Source organism: Manacus candei, unplaced genomic scaffold, assembly GCF_025592945.1.
Source record: "Manacus candei isolate 608988 ecotype Guabito, Panama unplaced genomic scaffold, ASM2559294v1 h1tg000008l, whole genome shotgun sequence".
NCBI lineage: Eukaryota > Metazoa > Chordata > Aves > Passeriformes > Pipridae > Manacus > Manacus candei.
In genome coordinates, this window is record NW_026138056.1 from 7,975,548 (window position 1) to 7,998,173 (window position 22,626).

Consider the following 22,626-nt stretch of genomic DNA (forward strand, 5'->3'; position numbering starts at 1 on the left):
TTCACAAATGACTGGACACAGAGATGCAGAAGGCTAAGGCCAGTATCCTGAGCCAATCTCATACATAGTTGAGCTTGTTGTCCCTTGAGAGATGCATCTGGATTCAGTCTGTGCAATCAAAGACAAAATCTCACCCCTTAGAATTCATTAGCTTCCATGTTTGTACCTTAGCACCCAATATTTCTATTGACTTCAAGTTCTTAAATGAACTTTATGTGCCAGCCTTGTGTTACTGTGTCTTGACACAAATATTTTAATTCTTTTTAAATGTCTAGATTCATTAATTCCTCTTTCTTTTTTTTCTTTGTAAATAGGAGTGACAATGCATAGATTTTCTTTTCTATTGCCGTACCTTTACAATTGCTTATAGTGTTATAAAGTTATGAGATCCTTCACTAATAAAGAAACAATTTTCTAACACTTTAGTGAAAGCAATTGGACTAGCCTAATAGACTATTTTGACAGTACAGTTTCATTTAAAAATGGATGCAGTCTGTCTCACGAGTGGTTATTGCTTGAAAAATTGCATGTAACTTGCATTCATGCACTTATCAAATAGTGCAAAATGCTTCTTTATTCTTCTGCCTGTCAGACAAACAATACAAACTATTCAAAAGAAAGAATAATAGAAAAGAAAGCAATGAAAAAAATATCAAAAAAACAGTTTTATGAAACATTGGAGTTGTCAGAAAATGACAGAAGATTGGAGGAAATTCAAAGCTAAGACTGATACTCCATCCACCAGTAGGTTATGGGTTTTTTCTTGTCCGTACTGATGAGATTTGAGCATGAGATGTGTTGTCCTAGCTTTATATTACCTGCCTGGGTTACTTTAGATTATGTAAGGACCACAGAAAATCACTAATCAAACCCAGAGATCTCGCTGGTATCGAAACAACTTGGATGTGCCAGTCTGGAGCAACAGGGAGGACTTTACTTACTAGTTTTCCATATGCTTAGATAACAGCAAAGTATCTTTTGAACTCTCTTCTCAGCCTGTAATAACCTGCACTCCACTCTCTATTAAATCCTGACACTTACGTTCTCCACTAAAATGTTCTTTATGGTGTCAAGCAAAGCAGGGATAGATCAGTCTGTGCAATGCTGTGCTTTGTTTCATCTTTATCACTCATACCTAGTAATTGTTTTGGGGGATGGGGGGAGTTACTTTTGTTTTTCTCCTGCTTTCATCCATATTCTTAAATGAAATGAGAAATATTTTTTATTCTTTTAGTGGCAGTTTTCTTTCTTTTTACTATTATTAACAATTATCAGCTGCTCTTTATTGGAACCAAGTGGGATCTGAGCCTTACCACTACTCCACAGACAGACAGTAGATGGGCTGGGGGTATAGTTATTTGAACTCCTTGGTAATGCAGACAGCCTCATGGTGTATAAATGTGGAGACAAGAAAATCTTCTGTACAAATGAGGGGCTGAAAGTCAGGTGACTGTTAAAGTAGCCTTTTTTTTTTTAATTATCTTTTCCCCCTCTGGATAAAAATTTAACCACCACTTTATATTGGCTAGAACAAAAATTTGTTAAATAATTTTATTTTGAAAAGTTATTGGGAGGAAAAGTTTGTTTAGAAAATATTAGCTGCTTTTTTCCCCCATTTTTTTTTAAAGCTACCTGGCTTTCTTAAGGAAAAAAAAAATCTGCTATTCAAGTAACACTTTTCCAGTAATGTTTTGTATGGCTTATAAATTTGTTCCAGTAAAGCCATATACTGTGTACAGTACGCCTCGAGTCTTCCTCTGAGTCTGTTCTGTTTACTAATATAGCATTTTTATTTTGCTTCTTTGACTTGTGTGTTGTTTGAAAAGCAATGCTAATGCAGTTCACAGGGATGTTGAGTTTAACAGTTCCCCGTGTGAGCCGCGTGTACTGATGAGCTGGGTTTATTCTTTATTCCTGCCTTCCTCTTGGGACCCGGTTACTTGTCTAACCAAATAGACTGACAGTGAGCAGACGGATACTGCGGCTGATGGTGAGACCACTGCCACTGAGGTTTGTACAGTCGCCGGCACCCAGCTATGGCAGGGGAGAGCATTTTTCCTTGTCTCTTCCCAACCCTGGGCATCGGGGCTAAACCGCATGTCTGTTCCGGCAGCTCAGGATCCCTTTCTGCACGCGTGTGCATGTGTGTGCCTGCAAGTGGGACAGCTTTGCTGGGGGAGTTGAGTTTTCAGTGCTCCCTACGGGTTCCTCTTATTTCTGAGTTTAGTTTGGAAACTGCAAGGCCTCCACGTTGTGCGGATAGTGGGGCAGTGGCAGTGTCACACACACTGGTGTGCCCCACCTGGATGGTCGTGCTGGTCAGATCGTTCCCTGGGGTTTTTTGTGTGTTTGTTTGCGCTTACACTCTGCCACCTGAGTGAGAGAGTGGGGAAAAAACAGTTAAAAGCAATTTTCAAATTTATTGAATAAGGGTATTTCCACATTATAAATACCTAAGTTTTTCCTTGAATTTAATTTCACATGGCATCTTCACATATTGACGCCACTAGTCTAGGTATTGTCTTCAGAGGAGGAACATAAAATGTTTATATTTTCCTTGCACTGGGAAGCCTCCTATCCACAACATAGTACATAGACTGCGCAGACAAATTCAACCCTATGTGACTTCACTGAAGTGCATATAATGCTTTCATAATTAATATGGTTGCAGTTGCAAACATGAGCTGAATTTGGTCTGACATCTACTAGAAGACAAGAGTCTTATCACAAACACTACTGTAGGTTTTCAGAAGGATCTCATTAATATTTGAGACTGTTAAAATTATTGTCAAGGAAAAATTTTTCGTATGACATATCAGGACAATTCAGCCTTGGCTGTAAATAGAATAGATTTGAACTGAGTTATAAAGTAATCAACAGATTTTCCCATGAGTCATTTGACTAATTAGGACTATATGAAAAATTGATGATAAAATATCAGCACAGGCATTAAAAGAATTCAAACAGGGCAACAACATAAACTCTGTTGAGACGAGTCAGGAGTACAAAATCCTTTGAAGTGCCTCTTGCACTCCATAGCTTCAGGCCTTGAACCCTCCAGAAAGTAAAATGTAATCATAAAATTGTGACATTTAAAATGTTCATTTTATTACTTAAAAATGTATGTTAATCTCTGTAGCTGCCATCTTTATTTTAGAGGGGAATATATAACAAACCTCAGTTTTCCTTACAGATACCTGATTTTCAAAATGTGTGGTATATTTGCCACCTGAAAATTGCACCCTCAGAAACCGGGTTGCTGGGGCAGTCCTTATGGCATTACTTTAGAAAACATGCACTGAAGGGGATGGGATGTCTGTGTCATTCCAGATGACCACCGCTGCAGACCTATCTCCTGAAAGATTATATACAGGCTAAATATGAAATAAAATTATAGGAATACAGGAAGGGGCTGAGCTTAGGAAAATAGCATTTCAAGTAAATAAAATGTGCTTCCTTCTGTAGAAAGTGTTGCGGGTTGTTTCCCCATGGCGAGTTTATGCAAAGCTTTGCTTGTTGCCCAGATGATACCATATGTGTAAACTCTGGATTTACGGAATTCCAAAAAATCTGCTGTTACCATTCAGTACTAGTCCAGCCATGACCTTGGTGAGAAGGTGCAAGCGCTGCTCCATAAATAGAGATCTATGGATGTGGAGTGTAGCAATTTTTATAAAAGGAAAGGGTTTTATACCACTTTGTTAACAAATAACAAATTTGAGAAGAGGAGGTTTCCTCTGAGTTAGAAAATCTGTGCAAAGCCAGTGCATCTACTCCTCCTTAAGCCCTTATTGTAGAGAAAATGGGATTTTAACCCAGTATGTACCTCTCACCAATGTCCATAAAGCCTTAATTGATATGAGTGGGTAAGGTGTTGTTTTCCAATCTTTCTCATGCTGGCAGTCGGATCAAGAGGAGGATGGAGATCTAAAGGCACAGGTACAGAAACGAAAGGCCTAGATGTTGCTCAGGTATCAATGTGGAGGTGTTCACCTCTTTCAGCATGTTACTGTCGGTTCTCTGTGAAGAAATGTGTAGAAACAGCATTTTGTATCCTTTCAATACTGTGTCCCTTACCTTTCCCTTTCTTTTTCACTTCTTTCAGAATAGTCTGATTAAGCGAATACAGGGTGAAAATGTGTATGTCAAACATAGTAATCTTATGTTAGAGGTTGGTATTGGTATATACCAGTGCATGTACGTACATGTGTGTTAGTTTTAGTGGTAAACTGTGGATCTGCACTATGATGCATGAACTGTGTACTCCCACCTCCTAATAGATTATTTTTTTTTCTCAGATTATGATGACTCCTCTAACTTGTACTATAAATACAGATATATGCGTGTGCGTATATGTGTGTGCCTCCACGCGCATATGTATGTTTGTTTGAAGCCTCCTGATCAGGTGCAAATTATAGCGATATGGATAAGCTCTCTAAGAGTGTATTTATACTCACTTGTACGAGATATGCTATGCTGTTATCTTTCAAAATGCCACATTTTCACAGAGTGTTGTGTTAGTGCTGTGCTCCCCGGCTCCCTGAGCTGTTACTTCCCTCTATACTAACCAAGTTGTGTGTTTTGGCTCTAAAATTTGGTTGGCTTAGGATGTATCACAAACTGCTCTATTCTTTTAAAACTGTCCAGGACCTAGACAAAACCCAGGAAGATCTGATGAAACATCAGACCAATATAAGCGAGTTGAAACGCACCTTCTTGGAAACCTCCACAGAAACGACTGTGTCTAATGAGTGGGAGAAGAGGCTTTCCACATCTCCCGTTCGGCTTGCAGCAAGGCAGGAGGATGCTCCTATGATTGAACCACTAGTGCCTGAAGAGGTCAGCATGAGCTGAAAGGATTCATTGTGTATTTGTCTATTCATTTTTACTTATAGCAGCCCTCAGTAGATTAGAGGCCGTAGTTAGAAGCTATTCCCTGCTTGTAGGCATCCCCTTTCCTCAGGACTGAAGCTCTAGATGCAAGGAAGATGCAAGGAAGAGCAGATACTATCAACATATATATAAATATATATATGGTATACATATAAGAATATATATGTATTTAGAGAATGAAATTCACTCTGAGCTGTGTGGCAGAATTGGGTCTCTCTGAGCTGTCGTTACAGTTTCGGTGAGCTTGAGGAAGTCCAACCATGCATGAAAGAAACTGTGAAAGTGATGGAGAGAAAATTTAAATAATGGTGACTGACTGGGAGAAGCAGTGTAGTGAGACAGATGGGGGTATGGTGCCAGGCTTGACAAGAAAATACAGAGCAAAGGGCAGAACTCTCTCAGTCTTTGAAGACAGGGAAGAAATAATGATGATAATTAGACCACTTTGGCCAGTTCCATAAGGGTCGCTGCAGTCTGCTGGATACTGTTCCATTGAAGACCCAATGCAGATTGCTAAGTGTCTGCATTTCTATGCAGTGTGCATGTGTGAAAAAATCCTGATTACTGTGCAGTCTTTGAAGTGTTTGTAAGAAACTTGTGAATTTAAAAGCTGGCATTTACTTAATTTGTGGGTAGATAATGACATGTAGGGGTAGCAACATTCATGTTGCAGTAAAATACATAGATCTTCAAAAAAAAGACAGCATCTTGGTTAAAATCCAGTGGAGCAAAAAGAAACAAGCTCGTGTGGTTTGCATGAAAGTTCATTTTTTTTTATTCTATTGTGGATGGATATCTGGTGTCTGCCTCACAGAAATCATCTTTATGGTTACCTCTTGGTTTTAGCATTACAGACCAATAATGCAAGTGGTCTTTGCATTTTGCAAAGATGTGCAGTTTGCTTCTGTGCCCACAGCACTGATGTAATGTTGTAAGGAACTCAGCAAAAATTGGCTGGAAAGGCTATTCTGCTCTTCAACCTCAGAGGTTGGTGTTGCAGTCCCACAACTCTCTGGGGAAGGGAATCTGTGGAGGCACGCAGGTAGCATGTGTCAGCTTCTCCGCTTAGGGAAAGGGATATTGCCAAGAAAAAGGCTGTCACCTCCTCCTCTCCCACATTATACCCATCTAACCAGTGGCTGATACAGGCATCAGACATGCACTGGTGTGGCCATCAAGTTGAATTAAAATACCTAAAAAAGCGGACTCAATACCCAGAGCTTCCCTTTTGTGGGGAGCACAGAGGAGTCGTAGTGTTGTTCCTACCATCTTGTTCAGGAATCATAATAGACCCTAGAACAGATTAGTTTGCTTGTAGTTGAAAATACGGGTTTTCTTTCATGAAAGAAAACTGTAAAGTAAAATTATAAATATAATGGACAGGATGCATTTAACATATTAAAGATGTAAGGAGTGGATGAAAAGGAGCAGGTAGCTAGCTGAGCCTGAATCAGATTGCAGAGGAAGCAAACTTAAAATAGCACCACCCTGTTTGTGTAATGTCTTTATTACTTTTGAAATGTAATAACAATTTTTAATTAAAACACACAAGCAATAGCAAAGGCTTACACAGTTATGTAGGCTTCACCCTGAGGAAACACATCCTAATTTAACCATTCTTTTGGAAAGGAAAAGGGCAAGAATTATCCTTATCTGGTATCTCTTATCTTACTAGTAGAAAATGACTTGCTCAAAAGCAATGTATCTAACTAATCTACAGCTATTTCACAGAACCTCACCCAAATGAAGGCATTTCTGTGGAAAACTGAGAGAGGATTTGAACTATCAGAGACTAACTCTGAGGTGACTTCTGGCAAAAATGGGCCCCTGCTGTAGGTAACATGTGGCCATCCTTTTTGGTCCCACTTAGCAGGGTGGTTTCAATTCACATGTCCTGCTGAGAGAGGAATTTTTCAGGAAAAAACTGAAGTCATCCATAGGTCAAATTTAGCACCTTGATATTTACCAAGAAATGCAGAGGCAGTCAGGGCAGAGAGCATATAGAACTGCATTAGGTAGTGCCTTCTGTTAGTCAAAGAAGTTACACATTTAATTTAGCATATCCACTTTAAAATTGTATTCAGTGTATTGTTACCTGTAGCTCTTTCATTTAAAAAAACCCCAAGAACAGAAGGGAAAATATGCCTTTTCAAAATGTGCAAACCCACTTGGTTTGTTACAATAGTAGAGGAAATACTTTGTTCTTCTTTAGTTATGAAAAATACGGTTTTAAATATCTGCCATGATGGTGGCCGATAGCTGCAGAACATGAAAGCAAACATATTAACAAACTCCTTGACAGTGTTTAATCTGACCTGGATTGGATCAAGCCAACACTTTTATGCATCTCATCGCAGTCGGGGAGATGAGCTTTTACCCCTTCCTCTTTCTAGTTTCATATCTTTCTTTAAATTTCTGCCTTTCTTCTTGAGTATAGGCTTTTGTCATGCCAGTCATAACACTTCCACTGGCATGTCTATTAAGTGCACTAGCCACTGAAGTGGCTAAGTGCAAGGTCAAATAGCTGGGTGCTGATTGCATAGTCAAAGAAAATCACATAGCCACTGAAGTGGCTAGAAAGGGTTTAGCAAGAAACCTATTTTGTTCTGTAGAGACTTGCTTTCTCTGGCCAAATGGCAACAGTGGCTGGCTGAGAAGGTGGCTCAAAAGGCTTAGGAAGTGGAGTCTTACCAACATTTAAAATTTTCCCAGTTGGTCAAGTTGCAGAGATACTATTCTCACAGCACTGAGAAGGCACTGATGGGATAAAAAACTGAGGAGGAGTTCAGTGTCTCATTATAGTGATAATAGAGCAATGGTTAGCTTCCTGTGTAGGAGGAGGACTCTTGAGGCCTCTTATACCAGCAGGGAGTACTGAAATCTTTGCAGGGCACACCTTGTGCCTGCTTCAGCAGGAAGGGCTGCAAACTCAGAACTGAGAGCCTCATCCAGGGTGAAGGTGGAGGGGCCTGTTCTCAACATCAGTCACTGTTAAATGAACAATATGAGATGAAAGGAACACAGTGCATCCACACTGAGGTGTTACTCATTTTAGTGGGTTTTGTACTACACAAGTGGTTTGCTTGTGACGACTTTGCATTCACCACAGAGAGGCACTGATTTCACTTCTTATTGGAAACTGTAAAATGATTCTCTTTAATTCTGTTTCCTAATTTACCATTCAGTTAATAATATTTAGTGTAGAGAAATATGATGAGCTACTGTATAGTGGACTTTATACCCTCCACTTACTAAAATAATTTATTCCCCTGACACTAGACCAAAGAAGAAAGAGAAAAATCAGAAAAACTCATATTTTTGCAGAAGGGAGGTACTACATTCCTTGAAATGCAGGTAAAAACAAACAATACTTTCTTGAAATGCAGTCAAATAGGATGGCAATTATTTATTATTTTATTATTTTTGTTCCGTTCCAAGCCCTCCCTTTTTAATATTTTTTTTATTATTATTATTTCATAAGTTTCAGATGGAGATGTAATCCGGGGACAAAATTCTGAGGAATGAGTCCCCTCCAGAGCTTATGTCTTCCTAATGGAGACTGATTTCTCTGCTAGTTAGAAATCTACTTGCACGGTGCTGTTTGTGGATGTTGTTTGTGGTTGTGCATGCATTTCCAGCATAAACCTCACTGAGAACGTTATGGTGAATGGGGCACTTCTGTCACTAGAATGAATTTCCTTTATATTATCAAGTGAATCTAGATTATGCCGAGTGATGGTGAACTTTGTATTTTTATTGGTTTTTCTATTAGCCAAGTGTGATAGAGAAGAAGCTGCAGGAAGGAGAATCTGCTGGCACTTTGGTTACTTCTCATCAAATCATTATCCAGAAAAGTATCCCATCATCCCTAGAGGTTATTTTTAATTCATTCGATTTTAAACTACCTCATTTGTTTAGTTAAATACAGAAATTATGGTCTTAAGGTCAAATAGCTGGGTGCTGATTGCATAGTCAAAGAAAATCACATAGCATATTTGCATGAGGAGGGAAAAAGATGCTGCAATTAAGTTCCATTCAGAATCTTTAGTAGTATGTTTAGTTTACACAGTTAACTGTGTTGTACTGCTCCATTTAGACAATCCTGAAGAGGGTTGAAGTTATTCTAATGAAAACAAGGAAATTCAGTGCAGGCTACAGCTACGTACAAATGCATACTATTATAAAACCTCATCAACAGTGTGTTTGTGACAACCGGGGAACAGTTGAATGGGTTTATTTGCCCTATTTTTGTAATTTTTTTTTTCTTTTACGGTAGCATTATGAACCTCTGTGATATGTGATTTTTAACCCCAGGATGAGTCCAATCATCATTTTAAAACATGCCCTGAAATGCTATACCACTTAAAACGAATACAAACATAGTGTGGCAAAAATATTTTTTGTGTCCACGTTATATGGGCCTCTGAGGGGAGACAGTAGGCAAAGAAATCATATGCCTAAGGTGATTCTGCTTGTTTGTTTGATAACTGCTTTAAGAACTACAGTGGTAAAAGTTGTTATGTGCTTTCAGAAGAGGCAGCATTGATTTCTTAGAAGTCTTCATACTTTAGTGTTCCTGAAGTACAGATAAACCTTCAGATATTCTAATTTAGCTTTTATATCTCAAATATAGGGCACTGAGGATTGGGTTATTATAGACAAAATACCCTCTGAGGTAGTTGATGGTGAATCGGAAAAAAATCTGGCATACAAGGTAGTGACTGTGAGCGGTAAAACTGCCTTTCCACCTGAGATGTTAAAATCCAGTACCATTCTAATGCAGAGCTTTGAGGACTTGGAAAGCGAAATACAATCCAATGAGGAGAATAAGCAGAAAATGTTCACTCTAGGAAAGTCCTATGATACCATGTCTGGGAAAATTGTAACCATGACAAGTAAAGCTAAAGAGGGCGAGAAAGCAGTACAAACTTCAGTAGAAACTTCACAAAAAATGGAAAGGGAAGTGCAAGAATCTGTGAAAATCATTCCAATAGTGGCCAAGTATGAAATTCTCAAGCCCGTCACTGATGAGAAAGCCAGGCGGGGATCCGACATGCAGAGCACAAAAAGAAAGCTGTCCGACTCTCTGACACCCATAAAGGAAGCAGAATCTCAGTTGCAAAGTCCTGAAGAGGAGAGTTTGAAAAAGACACTGAAGATGGACCAGGATTTGCAATTACATGGTACACTGGGAAGCTTACAGCTTGGCAAAGCAGAGAAGCATCTTGGCAGTGAAGCTGTAAAAGCAGGGGCGTTTGCCTGGACAGATAAGAGCCTGTCTGAGTGGAGATATTCCAGAGAACAACCATTTACCATTGCTACTGCTCACTATGTTACTGAGTCGTCTGCATCAAGAGTGGTGGTAACAAGTGGCTTTGACTTCATGCCACGATTTAAAGATAAAAGCATGACTTCTTTTAGGCAATCCCCTCACACCGCCCTACCTTTTGGTTCTCTTGCTGCCTGGCTTTGTGTTGACAGCAGCCAACCCAGCTTATTTTTTTTCTCTCATACTTTGAATCTGTTCCACAGTCTGAAACAGACATTATATAAGGCTTTCAACCTTTCTGGTTTATTTAAAGATCCGTGTTACTGAAATGTACTATTGCTGCTGTGGCTTGTTAATAAAAGGAAAAAAAAAAAGATTTGCTTGAACCAGCAAAATGCCAATGCTAACAACTATGCTTTTAAACTGTTGCTTACTACAGCCATTATGAATTCGCTCTGATTTATTTTCCCATTCTTTTCCTGTTTCCAACTTCTCTGTACCCCTGCAACCTTCTCTCCTTTTCCTCTGTCTCTGCCTTCAGTTTTGGCAATTAATATGTCTGTTCATGTGGGTCTGCCTTTCTTCTGTGTATGACTCTACATTTCTTTGTCTATTTAGACTAAACAGTCCACCAGTGAAAAAACCTTGGATGGTTCAGATATCTTCACTCTAATAGAGTCTGCCAGAAAACCGACTGAGTTCATAGGAGGGGTTACTTCAACTTCCCATAGCTGGGCTCAGGTGGCCGTTTGATTCCCTCCATCAGTGTTATAACTACACAACAATTACTTTTGCTTTTCTGTTGTTTCCTGGTTTTTTGCACAATTTGGAACTATATAAGTAATGCATGTATTCATGTGCCTTTTCCTTTGTTACAAGAGATCACAACAGAAACTTCACTGAAAAAGGAAAAAAAAAACAAACCAGGTTTCCTCTCATTTCACTTTATTTTGGTCATTGTGCAGGGTATTGTATTTTGCCTTTATAAAACTCCCACAAAAATACCAATGAGAAAAACACTGACATTGACATTTCTCTTCACTTTTAAAAGTTGTGATTCTTGCTTTGTTTTGCATTTCTACTGTACTGATAACATCCTGAGAACAAATCCATGCAACATGAGAGAAATAAATTGGCAAAATATAATACCCATTTTTTAGTTTATGTTCACAGTACATTAAGCTGAGGAGCTACGGCAAATAGTGTTGTCTCCTTCTGATGCTGAATGTTCTTTTCCTCCTTCCCTGCAGAGAATAGACACAACGACATCTCAGGAGATAACTTCCAGTGACATGAAGCAAGCAGTTCAACCACATCAGGATACAGTGAAGAAGGTTGTACAGGAGACTGTAGTTGTCAAGGAGAGACATGGGATGGAAGTGCATGCAGGCGGGGATCCTGCTAAAGTGGTTGGACTTGCGCTGGATGCCCAGGCTGAGGCAACATCCGCAGTGGCTGCTGGCGTGAAAGGGAAGGAGGGCTCTTCTGGGACTGAGGGGGAGAAGGAGGAAAAAAGGATGGAGGCTGAGAAAGCCCTAACCAAACAGGAAGGAGTCACTGCCACTGCTTCATGTGAGCAAGCAGAGGAGCACAGAACAACAGTCCAACTTTCAGAGTCTTTGGAAAGAAAATCTCATTTTGAGGTAACTTGTTATTAAATCACTCACGCCTTTGCTGAATTGCGAACATAGGCAATGGTGGACTAAGTTAATTCCTGTCATGGAAAGTAAAGTGTACCAAGTTTGTATGATTGCATCTTTGAAGCATGCAGTTTGTTTCTCCTCTTATTTCCTCCTTGCGTGGCATGTGCAAGGCTTGTTGCTGCTTTCCATTGTTAGCAAAACGCCATGCATGTTTTATGTAAAAGTGCTTTTCATGCTACAGCGAAATACTGAATTTCGTGGCATTTTATGCAACAGATAACAAGATCAGCTGGCATTGTCTTTGGGAAAGTCTGTCCAGATTGGCAAAGTTCATATGTCCTCAAAGACAGGAAATAGATTTTTTTTTTCCACGCTTGGTACAATTATGAACAAGTGTACAGTGTTTTAACCCAGGTTCCTTACCTTAGACCCATTAGCAGAATTTCAAGAGCTGGTTTGCAGAGGGTTTTTTTCCAAAGAAGGCAGAAGACTAACCCTGAACAGGGTTCATTCTCTCGTCATGTTAAGAAAGCACAGAATCACAGAATCCCAGAACAGTTGAGGCTGGCAGGACCCTCGTGAGCTCATCTGCTCCAACCCTGCTGCTCAAGCAGGGACACCCAGAGTCAGTTGCTGCCCAGGACCATGTCCAGAAAGCTTCTTCTGGACATCTCCAAGAAGGGAGTCTCCACAACCTCCCTGGGCAACCTGTGGCAGTGCTCGGCCACCCTCACAGTGAAAAGGTGTCTCCTGATGTTCAGAGGCAATCTCCTATTTTTCAGGTTGCGACCATTGCCTCTTGTAGTTTTTAGAATGTTTTTGAACTTTGTTTTCATGAAGTCCAGGGAAGTGTGAAGTGTTGCCAGCATTATATACATGTATGTACCACTGTAATGAAGATAATTTTCTCCTTTTTTTTTTTGTTAAATGCAGAACACTTTTTAGTTGTTCTTTCTTTTCCCCAAGCAAAAAAAAAAAAAACCTTCTGAGAAATCCATATTCCAATTCCTTGTTTTTTGTTCACACAGTCACCAGTTGTGAAGACTGAGACTATCAGTTTCAGCAGTGTTCCTGGTGGGGAAAACCTTGAAATTTCAACAAAAGAAGTGCCAGTAGTCCATACAGAAACAAAAACCATTACTTACGAGTCTTCTCAGGTAAGAAATTCTGTCTAATTTAATATGCCCTTAAGGAACTCATGTTTCTTTACCCATTTTTAAGTGTATACCTTAGTGTAAATTGTTCAAAATTGTTCAAGTATTAAATATTGGCATGAGGAGGATGTACATCTGAATAACTTACCTGAGGGTGACTCTCATGTTCTGGTGTAGGGCCTTTCTAGATAAAACTACAGATTTAAAAACACCAGCTTCTCATCTGTCCTTCCAGAAGTGAAGGGGAGCCTCCAGATGAAGACAAATACTGACACATGATCACCCTAATAGCAGTTATCTCCCTACCATTAGATGCTCACTTTATGAAGAACTGTAGAAACAGGGAAGTTTAACAGTCCAGTTCTTGTCTCCCTGTGCTCTGAAGCACTTTTTTTGATGACTGGTTTTCTCTTCTGGTTCCTAGGTGGATTCCGGTGCTGACTCCGAACCAGGTGTGTTGATGAGTGCACAGACTATCACATCTGAAACCACCAGCACTACAACTACTACACATATCACCAAAGTAAGTCCTCAGAAAACAGGGAGCTCTTTTTTCACCAGGGTGCATGCTTTCTTAAGCTCAGTTCCATGATTTATTTCAAATTGTGGACCCATGCTTATGCTCTCTAGGCAAAATCTTGTATGCTTCGGGTACCTGTCCTCGATTACCTGTCTTTGGCTATACTGACTTGATTAACTCATCACCCAAAAACTTGACCAGAGTCCTGAAAGTCATGAACATTTAGCGTATGTCTTTGCAAACACAAAACCTTGTTGTGCAGAGACACTTGATTTACCTGCAAATACTATCTAGAACTGGAAGCAGTATAATCACATTGGCATCATTTGGTAGCCTGGAAGGAATAATTTACCTGAGCATGAGGCTCCACTGACATGACTATACTGCCTTTCATTCCTGAGCTGTTGCCCGTGCACGGTGTTGAAAGCACATAGTAAATCTGTACCATGTAATCATAACAGGACATTCAGTCAGCTCAGACACCATGGCTGTGTTTCTGGGTAGTACCCTGGGGAACTCTCCAACAGCCAGACTGAAAACTCGTAGCTGCAAAGACAAAAGATGTTGGGTCTTCCAAGTTCCAAGACAGCATCTAAATAACAGTTCCTCCCTAAGCAGAAACTCTCTTAGTGCTCTGATAGCTCTCCTACCAATATTCACTGGGGACAGGATTTCATCTTTCTGCAGGGAAGTTTCTAATGCTACTAACCCTTTAGTAGATGAGCTATACAAAGGCCATACCACCCTGTCTTGGATGGAGTGTCTGTATTCCCATTCTGTTCTTCATGGGACAAATTTACTATAAATACCTACCATTTTTGACATACAAACATCTCTCCTGATGTATGTGCAGATTGACTGGGATCATAAAATAATCTGTGTTGGAAGGACCTTGGGAGGTCATTAATCCATTGAGAGCAAGCTGACTTCAGAGCCGCTTAGGGTGCAGTTCTGGGTTGCCCCTTCTGCATGTGCTGTTTGAGCCAGTTCAGTCCAGTCATGTCTGGGTTCCTGCCCTGATCATTCTCTGGATGAGTAGCAGCGCTCCAAAGTTACTGACATGCATTTATCCCTCCCATCTAGACTGTGAAAGGAGGCATCTCAGAGACAAGAATTGAAAAAAGAATAGTCATCACAGGAGATGCAGATATTGATCATGATCAGGTAAAATCTATAGACTGCTAAAGAAGCTGCCATGAAGACTGCCAAAGAGAACATTTCTAAATACTGCTTTGACAGATACTGTTCATACTGGCATGCCTTAAATTAAACTGGATTAGTAGTTAAATCATTGATGGTATATTTCATATTTTAATCATTTTCCCCATTTGTAAATTGTGTAATATCTCATGAATCTCTCCACCTTGCTACTGATCATGCATGTTCCACCTCCTTTTTGTTTTTGCCCTTCTGTGGTTTCCTTGGGATAGGCGCTGGCTCAGGCAATTAAAGAAGCCAAAGAGCAGCACCCTGACATGTCAGTGACCAAAGTAGTGGTACATAAAGAGACAGAAATCACACCAGAAGATGGGGAGGATTGACCAGAGGTAAGAAGATTAGATGATTTTCCTAGGCATTTACTGGGCTGGCATGTTGCAAATGTTGTTCTCCTACCATATTTCACCTGTAACTCTTCGCTTTCTCTCAGTGGCATTTTCCACTTGCATTTGCGTTGGTTATCAGTTCTGGTATTTGAAAGTAAACCACGTTCAGCTCTAATCATCTGTCTTCATTTAACGGTGCCAACTGGAGAAAGAGAACTACTCATTTGCTTTCGTTGGCTCTCTGAAAAGTCCTCATTGTCCATGCTTTGTTATAGTCTAATTTTCTAATTCTGAAGTAATAAAAAATCATCTGCTTTCGTATCATTTAAGAACAAAAATAATTTGTTCTTAAAGGTGTGCATTTTGGTTTAAAAATGCCAAGGAAAAAAACCTACAGCTGCTTTTTAAATGTCCCTTGCAGATATGTTACAAGTTATGCTTTAATTTCCAACTTGCAAAGATATGGTCCAACTTGCTGTTAAACGCAGTGAATTAGTTTGTCAGTATTTGGGTGTCTTGGCTTTCTTGTATTTGAAAGAACATTTTATGTTTTAAAGCAGCATTGTTTATCAGGATGAGATGATAATGCAGCTTTTCTTGTGTCAAGCTTTTTTTCAGTAAAGGCATGCTCTCCAATAGTGGCTGGATAAACAGACATCTTAATATTCCTATATTTCTTCTGTGTGCAGAAACATGCCATGCATACTAACCTGCTATGCAAAAGCTGTTAATGCCAGCACCACTGCACAAATTGCTTTGAATGCTGTATGCAGAGGGGGAAGAAAACGCTGCTTGTCAGATTTGTTGGAATCAATAGCAGCATTTTATTCTTAAAACAATATGTATTCCTTAGCACTTGGTGTAAGTAACAGAGTATAATGCACAGCACCTTTTGAAGCTCTTTGGCTCTTCTGCTTTTGGATATACAGACCCTAAAGAAAACTGAATTTCAGTGTCAGTTATTTATTTGGAAGATGGAACCAGTCACTAAGGAGTGAGTAGCTGTGATTCTTGTGGTATTCTGCTAATTGTTTCAGAGACAGCTCAATGTGGCTTGCTTAAAAGTCTATTGATGTCGCTAATTCTTTCCATTGGCATCAGTGGACTTTGGATTTGGTCCAAGTTGCTCATACTGGGATGATGCCATTTTCAAATAGCTTTTCTTACATGAACAAAGTTACAAAATATCTTTTGTAAGAGAGTAGTTGCTTCAAATAATTAACTCAATTCTCTTTTCTGCAGGAATAACCTAGATTGCATATGAATCCAGACATGCATACCAGTAGGAATACGAGAGCCTATACGGAGTCTCAGTTCCAACATGACTGACTTGTATCTGTCTATGGAAAATTTCAGTACAGAAGAATTGATCTTGACAGTTAAAGAAACTGGCAGAGATACCTTCCCATAGAAAACAATCTGAATCAGCAGCAGTTAAACAATATTGCATGAAGCAACAATAAAATTACAGAAAAGCAGCATTTTTAATTTTCTTAAAATGTCTAAGTTTTCAGCTATACCTGCACGTTCATAAACAATATAAACAGTGATCTCATGTAACACATAAACAGTTCATGCCTTTCACAGTTTCTGAAAGTCTAAACAAATTAAAATTTGTTAGGTGGCAAGCCTTTTGTTTATGGATATTGTAAATGAAGATTACCCCCAAAATGCTAGAAGCTGTATAGGTACTGTGTATAATGTTTTACCACACATTAGATGTGCCAATAACACAGTTTATTCGGTAAACAACTGGAATCTTATATTTGTTTCATCTGGTTTTATTACTGCCCGATAAACAATGATGAATCTCTACTCTTATCAAAACATTTAAATGCTTACAAAGTGTGCTTTGTATACCTGAATGAATACCCTATGAGGTAGTAATGATTTTAGTATATTAACTTTACCGATTTTTGTCAGCATTGTTCAGAGTCAGCTTCCAGTCACCCTTCACAGATCCTAACCTTGTAAATTATATGTAGTTATTTTGGAGAAAGAAAAAAAGAATATCTGTATTTTACTTAGTTTGCAGCTTTAGAAAATTATTAATCTGAAATAACCGTGATGGTTTTCTATTGATTTCCCTTTTGTTCTCAGAGGAAAAAGAAAATCTGTTTGAGAATCTGGTCAGCATTTACTATCTAGTTCAGAGTCAAGCCTTAACCTGTACAGAACATCCACCAAAAACTCATTAGTGTCCAGCTCTAATACCCACAGAAGGGATAGCGTCCATTACACTGTCAGCTGCATCACAACACATGGTGAATGTATGTTTCTGCATAGTGAAATAAAAGTGGTAAATGCATCCAAAATCGTATTGTTCTGTGTCTAAAAGCACCTAGAGGTTTTTAATATTCAAAACATCAAAATGTTACATTTGTAGGACACCACAGGTTTTACTCGTGTGCACAGTAGATGTGTTTTGTCTTCAGCGGCTGACGCTGCACTGTGCAGACAGTGGGAGTTAGCAAAGCAACTGAAGGGATGACGGTGTTCACCTTTGTGCATATGATGTTTGCAAAGGAAAAGGACTGTTTGGTTCCTTCTGTTTTCTCTGGTTGTGTAAACATTTCACTGAAGCTAAATGAAGGATTTTGTCATTGCTTAGAAAGTAAAGGACAGTAGGGCTTGATCCAGATCCACTCTCTTTTAGTACATTTGTTCTGAAATATGGATAAAATTCTCTTTAAATCAGTACTTACTTATGGTTCTCTCTTTCTGCTCCTTTGCCGCATCTCATTGACACTCCCCTGGTAGTTTAAGAGATATATGTAACAATTAATTCACCCTTCAATCTGTATTTCCTTGCAGTATTGAAAGAAAATGGGTACAAGCAGACTTTTCAGGACATAAAGGGCCAAATTTGCCCTTCGTTGTTTACACAGGGCTCCCTCTCATTGAAGTCAATGGATTTGGCTTCATTGGAGAGCAGGATTTGACCCAGTGACTTGTTAATAAATGTTTATTTTCATAATTTAGAAAAAAAATAGTATATATAGAGAGAATAACCTGTAGATAATTAAAAGTAATATCCTGAGGCTTTTAAAGCTTTGCCCTTAGTCTCTAAAACATCTTCCTTCCACCAACCATTCTTCATGCCTTTAAATCCAGAGTGCTAATGATGTAACACCCCCCCCCAAACTCCCGTCATTGCTCACTTTTCACCTACTAACCACCGGTTCGTTGTGAATTTTGATGGCCCTCTCCTAGTCCAAGAGCATCTCTGTTCTCATCCCTCTGGGTGACAGTAGGCTCAGCTCTCTGGTGCTGCTGGCGGCCAGGGGTGGAGGAGGTCCTCACCTTGTCTCGGCAGACAGCATGCCAGGTCCTCCCTACTGCATCGGGAGTTTAAAAATAGACTCTGAAGCCATATCGATCCTCCCTCAGGTGCCCCTCATGTTGTCAGCTAAGGAACAGCTTTGTATTACCTCAGAGAGACACGAGGCTATCACACAGCCTTCTCTCCAGAGTTAGAGCATTATATTTTAGCATGGCTTGAGGAGATTGTACTCTGGTGATCCTGCACAGTATGTATGCTGTCTAAAGATATTGTGTCATAAGAAGTTAGTCTCCTTGGAAAGGACGCTCACCGCTAAGACACAGCCTAAGCACATACAAACTATGAGGAGATGAGAGTGGACAGGCAAGGACATCTCAGTGCCACTGTTGGTAGTAGACCCTTGTTTGGGGGATGGTTCCTGGAAGTGATGGCTTTGGTTTTTGTTAGAAACTGTTTCTTGGGTTGTCTACCTAATGCTGTGCCACATGAAATAAAGAGCACCTGCCTGTTTCTACCAACCATCTTTTGTCTCCGTCTCTTCTCATTTATTGTTGGTCTTTGTCTGGCCTCTCGACGTAAAACAGCTTAGAAAACAAACCATCAAATATTGTGTTACTTGAAAACACCATTGCCAACACAGACAGCAGTACAGGAGACAGACTCACTTGCTACAACTGGAGTCACAGCTTCAGCCCCACACTCTGCACCATTTTAGTAAGGGACCCAGATGTCCGGGCAGGGCTTTGCACACCAGGCAAGAGTGGGCATCACAAGTGATCACAGCAATTGTGACCATTAGAGATACAGAAAGAGTGAATACATCGCCTTGGCATTTTTTAAGATTTTTTGAAATCCCTTAACAGTTATCCCTCTGAAGTTTTTTTTAAGGCTGTCTCATCACAAATGACAAGTAATGGTATTTCTGTGCTCAAGCACACATAAAAAAAATTAATAAGCTTCTAAATCCATGTAGTAGATCAGAGCAAGGATTTAACAGCTTGGCCCTGTTTCTTCCCAGAGCAGATTTAGACAGCTGGTGAGATGATGTGGTTAACCTGTGCAACAATTTGTATCTACTAAAATTACAGCTCCTTATAAATAGTTCTTCATGACATATAAATTGTACATTGAGTCCAGGCTTCAGTTCGGTAATCACACTGGCAAGTCTTGCTGCAGGTTTCTTGCCTTAAACCAAAATAGTTCTGTCGTTTAGGATCATAAGGCCCATTTACAAGCTTCACCTTTACACATTCCCTCTTCACAGGTAATAATGGTGAGATAATGAAATGCATTCCCCTTTTTTGTACTGGAACAACAGTGGTCTAAATTCTGCAGAGCTAGGAATCAAACCTTTATTTTTCATTATTTTTCCTAGTTATTTAAAGTTTGTGACGTGCCTGAGGCAATGGTGAGATATGTTGCACGATTATAGTTTTTAATGTTTGTTGAACACACCAGAAGCACATACTATATATTGCCCAAAAAAAAATCCCACAAAATTAACCACATGCTCAATCAAACTGGCCAGCACCATTTTATATTGTTATTTTATTGTTATTGTTGTTTTATATTATTAGTTACCATACAGTCTGAGATGCTACACAAAAAACTGTCTCAAATAAACAAAGTTCAAACTTAAACCAAAGGAAAGGCTATTTTCATTTGACTTTAGCTATTATAAAGCATTAAGAAGACAATTTTTTCAAGGTACATATATCGCAAACTTTGGCTCACTGTTTTGAAATTTGATCTTAGCTCTTCTCTATTGTTAACTTTAAGGAAAATCCTTAATTGGGCAATATCTCATTCCCTGGTCTTAGATCCACTTTTTCCTGAAGTACATGGAAGAGTAAAAATTGACTAATGAGGAGAAGTTAAAAACAATTGTTGAATTCTCTTTTTTTCCCATTCCATGATGTAATGAAGCAGACACTTGTTTTTAAACATGTTCTGTTGGTACTGAACTTCCTTCAGTTCACTTTACTGATCTAGTCTCCTGAGATGTCTTTGTAATTTTCTTTTGCTCCTGAAACTCCCTGACTCTAGTAACAGGCTTTCAGGGTTGATGTTTTCTGTGGCCATGTGCTTATCAAATGACACAAAACTCTCCACTGAGTGGAATAAGACCAAAGTCCTCTCAAACATCCATCCTCTCAAAAGATCTGGGGCTGGATGGACATGAAGAAGGGCTACATATGATAACAGGAGCTGAGCTGGACCTCCTACAGTCCTGTATAGATCCCAAGATGTAGTGCTGGTTTGAGGTACTATGGATGGACTATGGGTGGACTAATGCACAACTATGAAAAATGCTATCTCCATTGCTTATACTATTTTTAAAGAAAGAAGAAATTAAGCACTTTTCTTAAATCTATAGATTCCAAAGGCTATATCAGTCTTACACTGCAAACAGTGGTTTGCTGTGTCTTTTGTCGCTAGTGTTATGCCACATCAGGAAAGAGTCTGCCCATGGTTGCTCTGGTCCCTCAGAGCAACACAAAATACCAGTCTTCCTAGCAAAACCTTGGTCATACACTTACGTGGCAGTTTGAGCCACGTTAGAAATCTAAAATCCAATTTCCAGGCTTCCCCACCCCTTCCCACAATTTATCTCAATGCTGAAGAGAAAACTTTCAGGCAAGAGGCTTCTATAGGGGAAGGGGGAAGTATTTACATTTATTTACACAAATAAATATACTGTACAAACTAAAAGCAACTATATATATATATATTATTACACTTCTGTCAGTCCCTTTGAAGCTTCTCCTTTTACCTTTAGTCCAGGAAAAGCCTTTTCAGGCTGATAAGCAGCCAGTCTCTCTCTCATGGGGATGTCTGGGGCCCCTGAGCACTCCCTACCAACCTCCAGCTGTTTGCTGCAGTCTTTTCTCCTCACGAAGTCCAAGAAGGTAGCTTTAAGTTCGTCCTCTCATACCTTGGTTCATAGGCTGCTGTAGTTCAATGTCCTCTGAGTCAGTTTTCAGCTGCCCCCAGTCAAACCTCTGTAGGGCAACTCCCGAGCCCTTTGGTCCATCTCCGGTTCTTGCCTGAAGTTCTTCCAACTGTTGCAATGAATCACAACTGTTTCTCCTGGCAACCGAGCCTCCTCCTCCAGCCCCGTCTCTTGGCTGAGCTTCAATACTAAGCCTTAAAATCCACCCCCCACCAGCCTCAATGCAGTGTGTGGGGGAAAAGCCCCCTAGCCTTGGCCACAGGCAGCTCGGTCAAGTTATACACTGTCCCAAGCCTCCTGCAGCTGCGGGGGTTGGGGGGGGGGGGGGAAGAGGTCCTAGCCTCCTCGCAAGGGGCCTGCCTCTCCCTCTTACCTCAGGTGCTGTGAATCTCTTCTTTCACAACACACACTCATTTCAATGCTGCCTCCAACTCTGGCCTAGGCCGAGTTGGGGGCCGCAGGGCTCCCCTTCCCACCTGGAGTGGGGGGAAGAAGGAGTCCAGCCACCCCCTGGCCTTCTACACCTACACGCAGCAGACACCAACAGAGAATTGCCAGCAGCTTCTGGTGCTGTGTATATATGATTTTTTAGCAGAAGCGAACAAAACAAGTGGTAATTGGCTCTCCAGGGAACACTGCCCTGGCACTCAATCGCCTCTGAGCCCCCGACTCTCGGGGGGGGGGGTCAATCTTAACCCATGACAACTTAAAAAGACCCTTTGTAGTTACGCATCTTTTAGTTCCATTTCAAGGATTTACATTTAAATAAACAATGGGGCGCATTGCTATTAGTTTTCATATAAAAATATTTTCCACAAGTTTCTGTATTCATTAACTGAAAACAGATTATTCCATTATCTTGGGAGTACTGTTTGCCCTTGTTCATACTGTACATTACTCTGGTTTATACCACCTGATTCCACCTCCACCCTTTTTTCTGTCTCCCATTCAACATCAGTGCTGTTTCTCAATTAGAACTAATGGCTCCTGTAAAGACAGTTGGAACAGAATTTCAAAAATTCTGTTTTAAATGAAAACCAGTATGCTCAAATTACACAAAAAAAAGTCCGTCAACTCTCTTTCATCATCTCGTGTTCCCAAAGGCAGCTATAACCTCCATAAACCAGTGACCTCACTCTTGAAGCTGAAATGACCATCAGTCATTTTAAGTAGGATTAATGGCCTGTTCTTTGAGAATGACTACAGTGACATAAAGTGGAAAAGAAAAATGAGAAAGAGTACTGACACTGGAAATTGTTTTCATTTTTAAACACATTAGACTTTTATCTCGACAGTCTACTAGCTCTGTTTTCTCCAGTGCAAAACTTAAAGAAGAACCTTTTATTCTTGACCGAGGGAGGTCAAGG

At 39.9% G+C, this 22,626-nt stretch overlaps 1 protein-coding gene across 33 annotated transcripts in view; it reads left to right on the forward strand.

The window, feature by feature from the left end:
• Positions 1-17,131, forward strand: part of EPB41L3 (erythrocyte membrane protein band 4.1 like 3) — a 141,469-nt gene extending 124,338 nt beyond the window's left edge. For 11 of the 33 annotated variants that reach the window (XM_051772874.1, XM_051772862.1, XM_051772767.1 and 8 more), the window contains 14 exons: positions 1,957-2,010; positions 3,904-3,939; positions 4,106-4,171; positions 4,648-4,839; positions 8,173-8,247; positions 8,666-8,767; positions 9,527-10,255; positions 10,781-10,903; positions 11,413-11,805; positions 12,834-12,962; positions 13,384-13,482; positions 14,563-14,643; positions 14,910-15,026; positions 16,266-17,131. In XM_051772874.1, coding sequence (XP_051628834.1) covers positions 1,957-2,010; positions 3,904-3,939; positions 4,106-4,171; positions 4,648-4,839; positions 8,173-8,247; positions 8,666-8,767; positions 9,527-10,255; positions 10,781-10,903; positions 11,413-11,805; positions 12,834-12,962; positions 13,384-13,482; positions 14,563-14,643; positions 14,910-15,020 — 2,190 coding nt within the window. In that variant the 3' untranslated portion in view covers positions 15,021-15,026; positions 16,266-17,131. The remainder of the gene's footprint in view (positions 1-1,956; positions 2,011-3,903; positions 3,940-4,105; positions 4,172-4,647; positions 4,840-8,172; positions 8,248-8,665; positions 8,768-9,526; positions 10,256-10,780; positions 10,904-11,412; positions 11,806-12,833; positions 12,963-13,383; positions 13,483-14,562; positions 14,644-14,909; positions 15,027-16,265) is intronic. The other 22 variants (XM_051772964.1, XM_051772975.1, XM_051773005.1 and 19 more) reach the window with 16 other exon arrangements.
• The last annotated feature ends 5,495 nt before the right edge of the window (positions 17,132-22,626 follow it).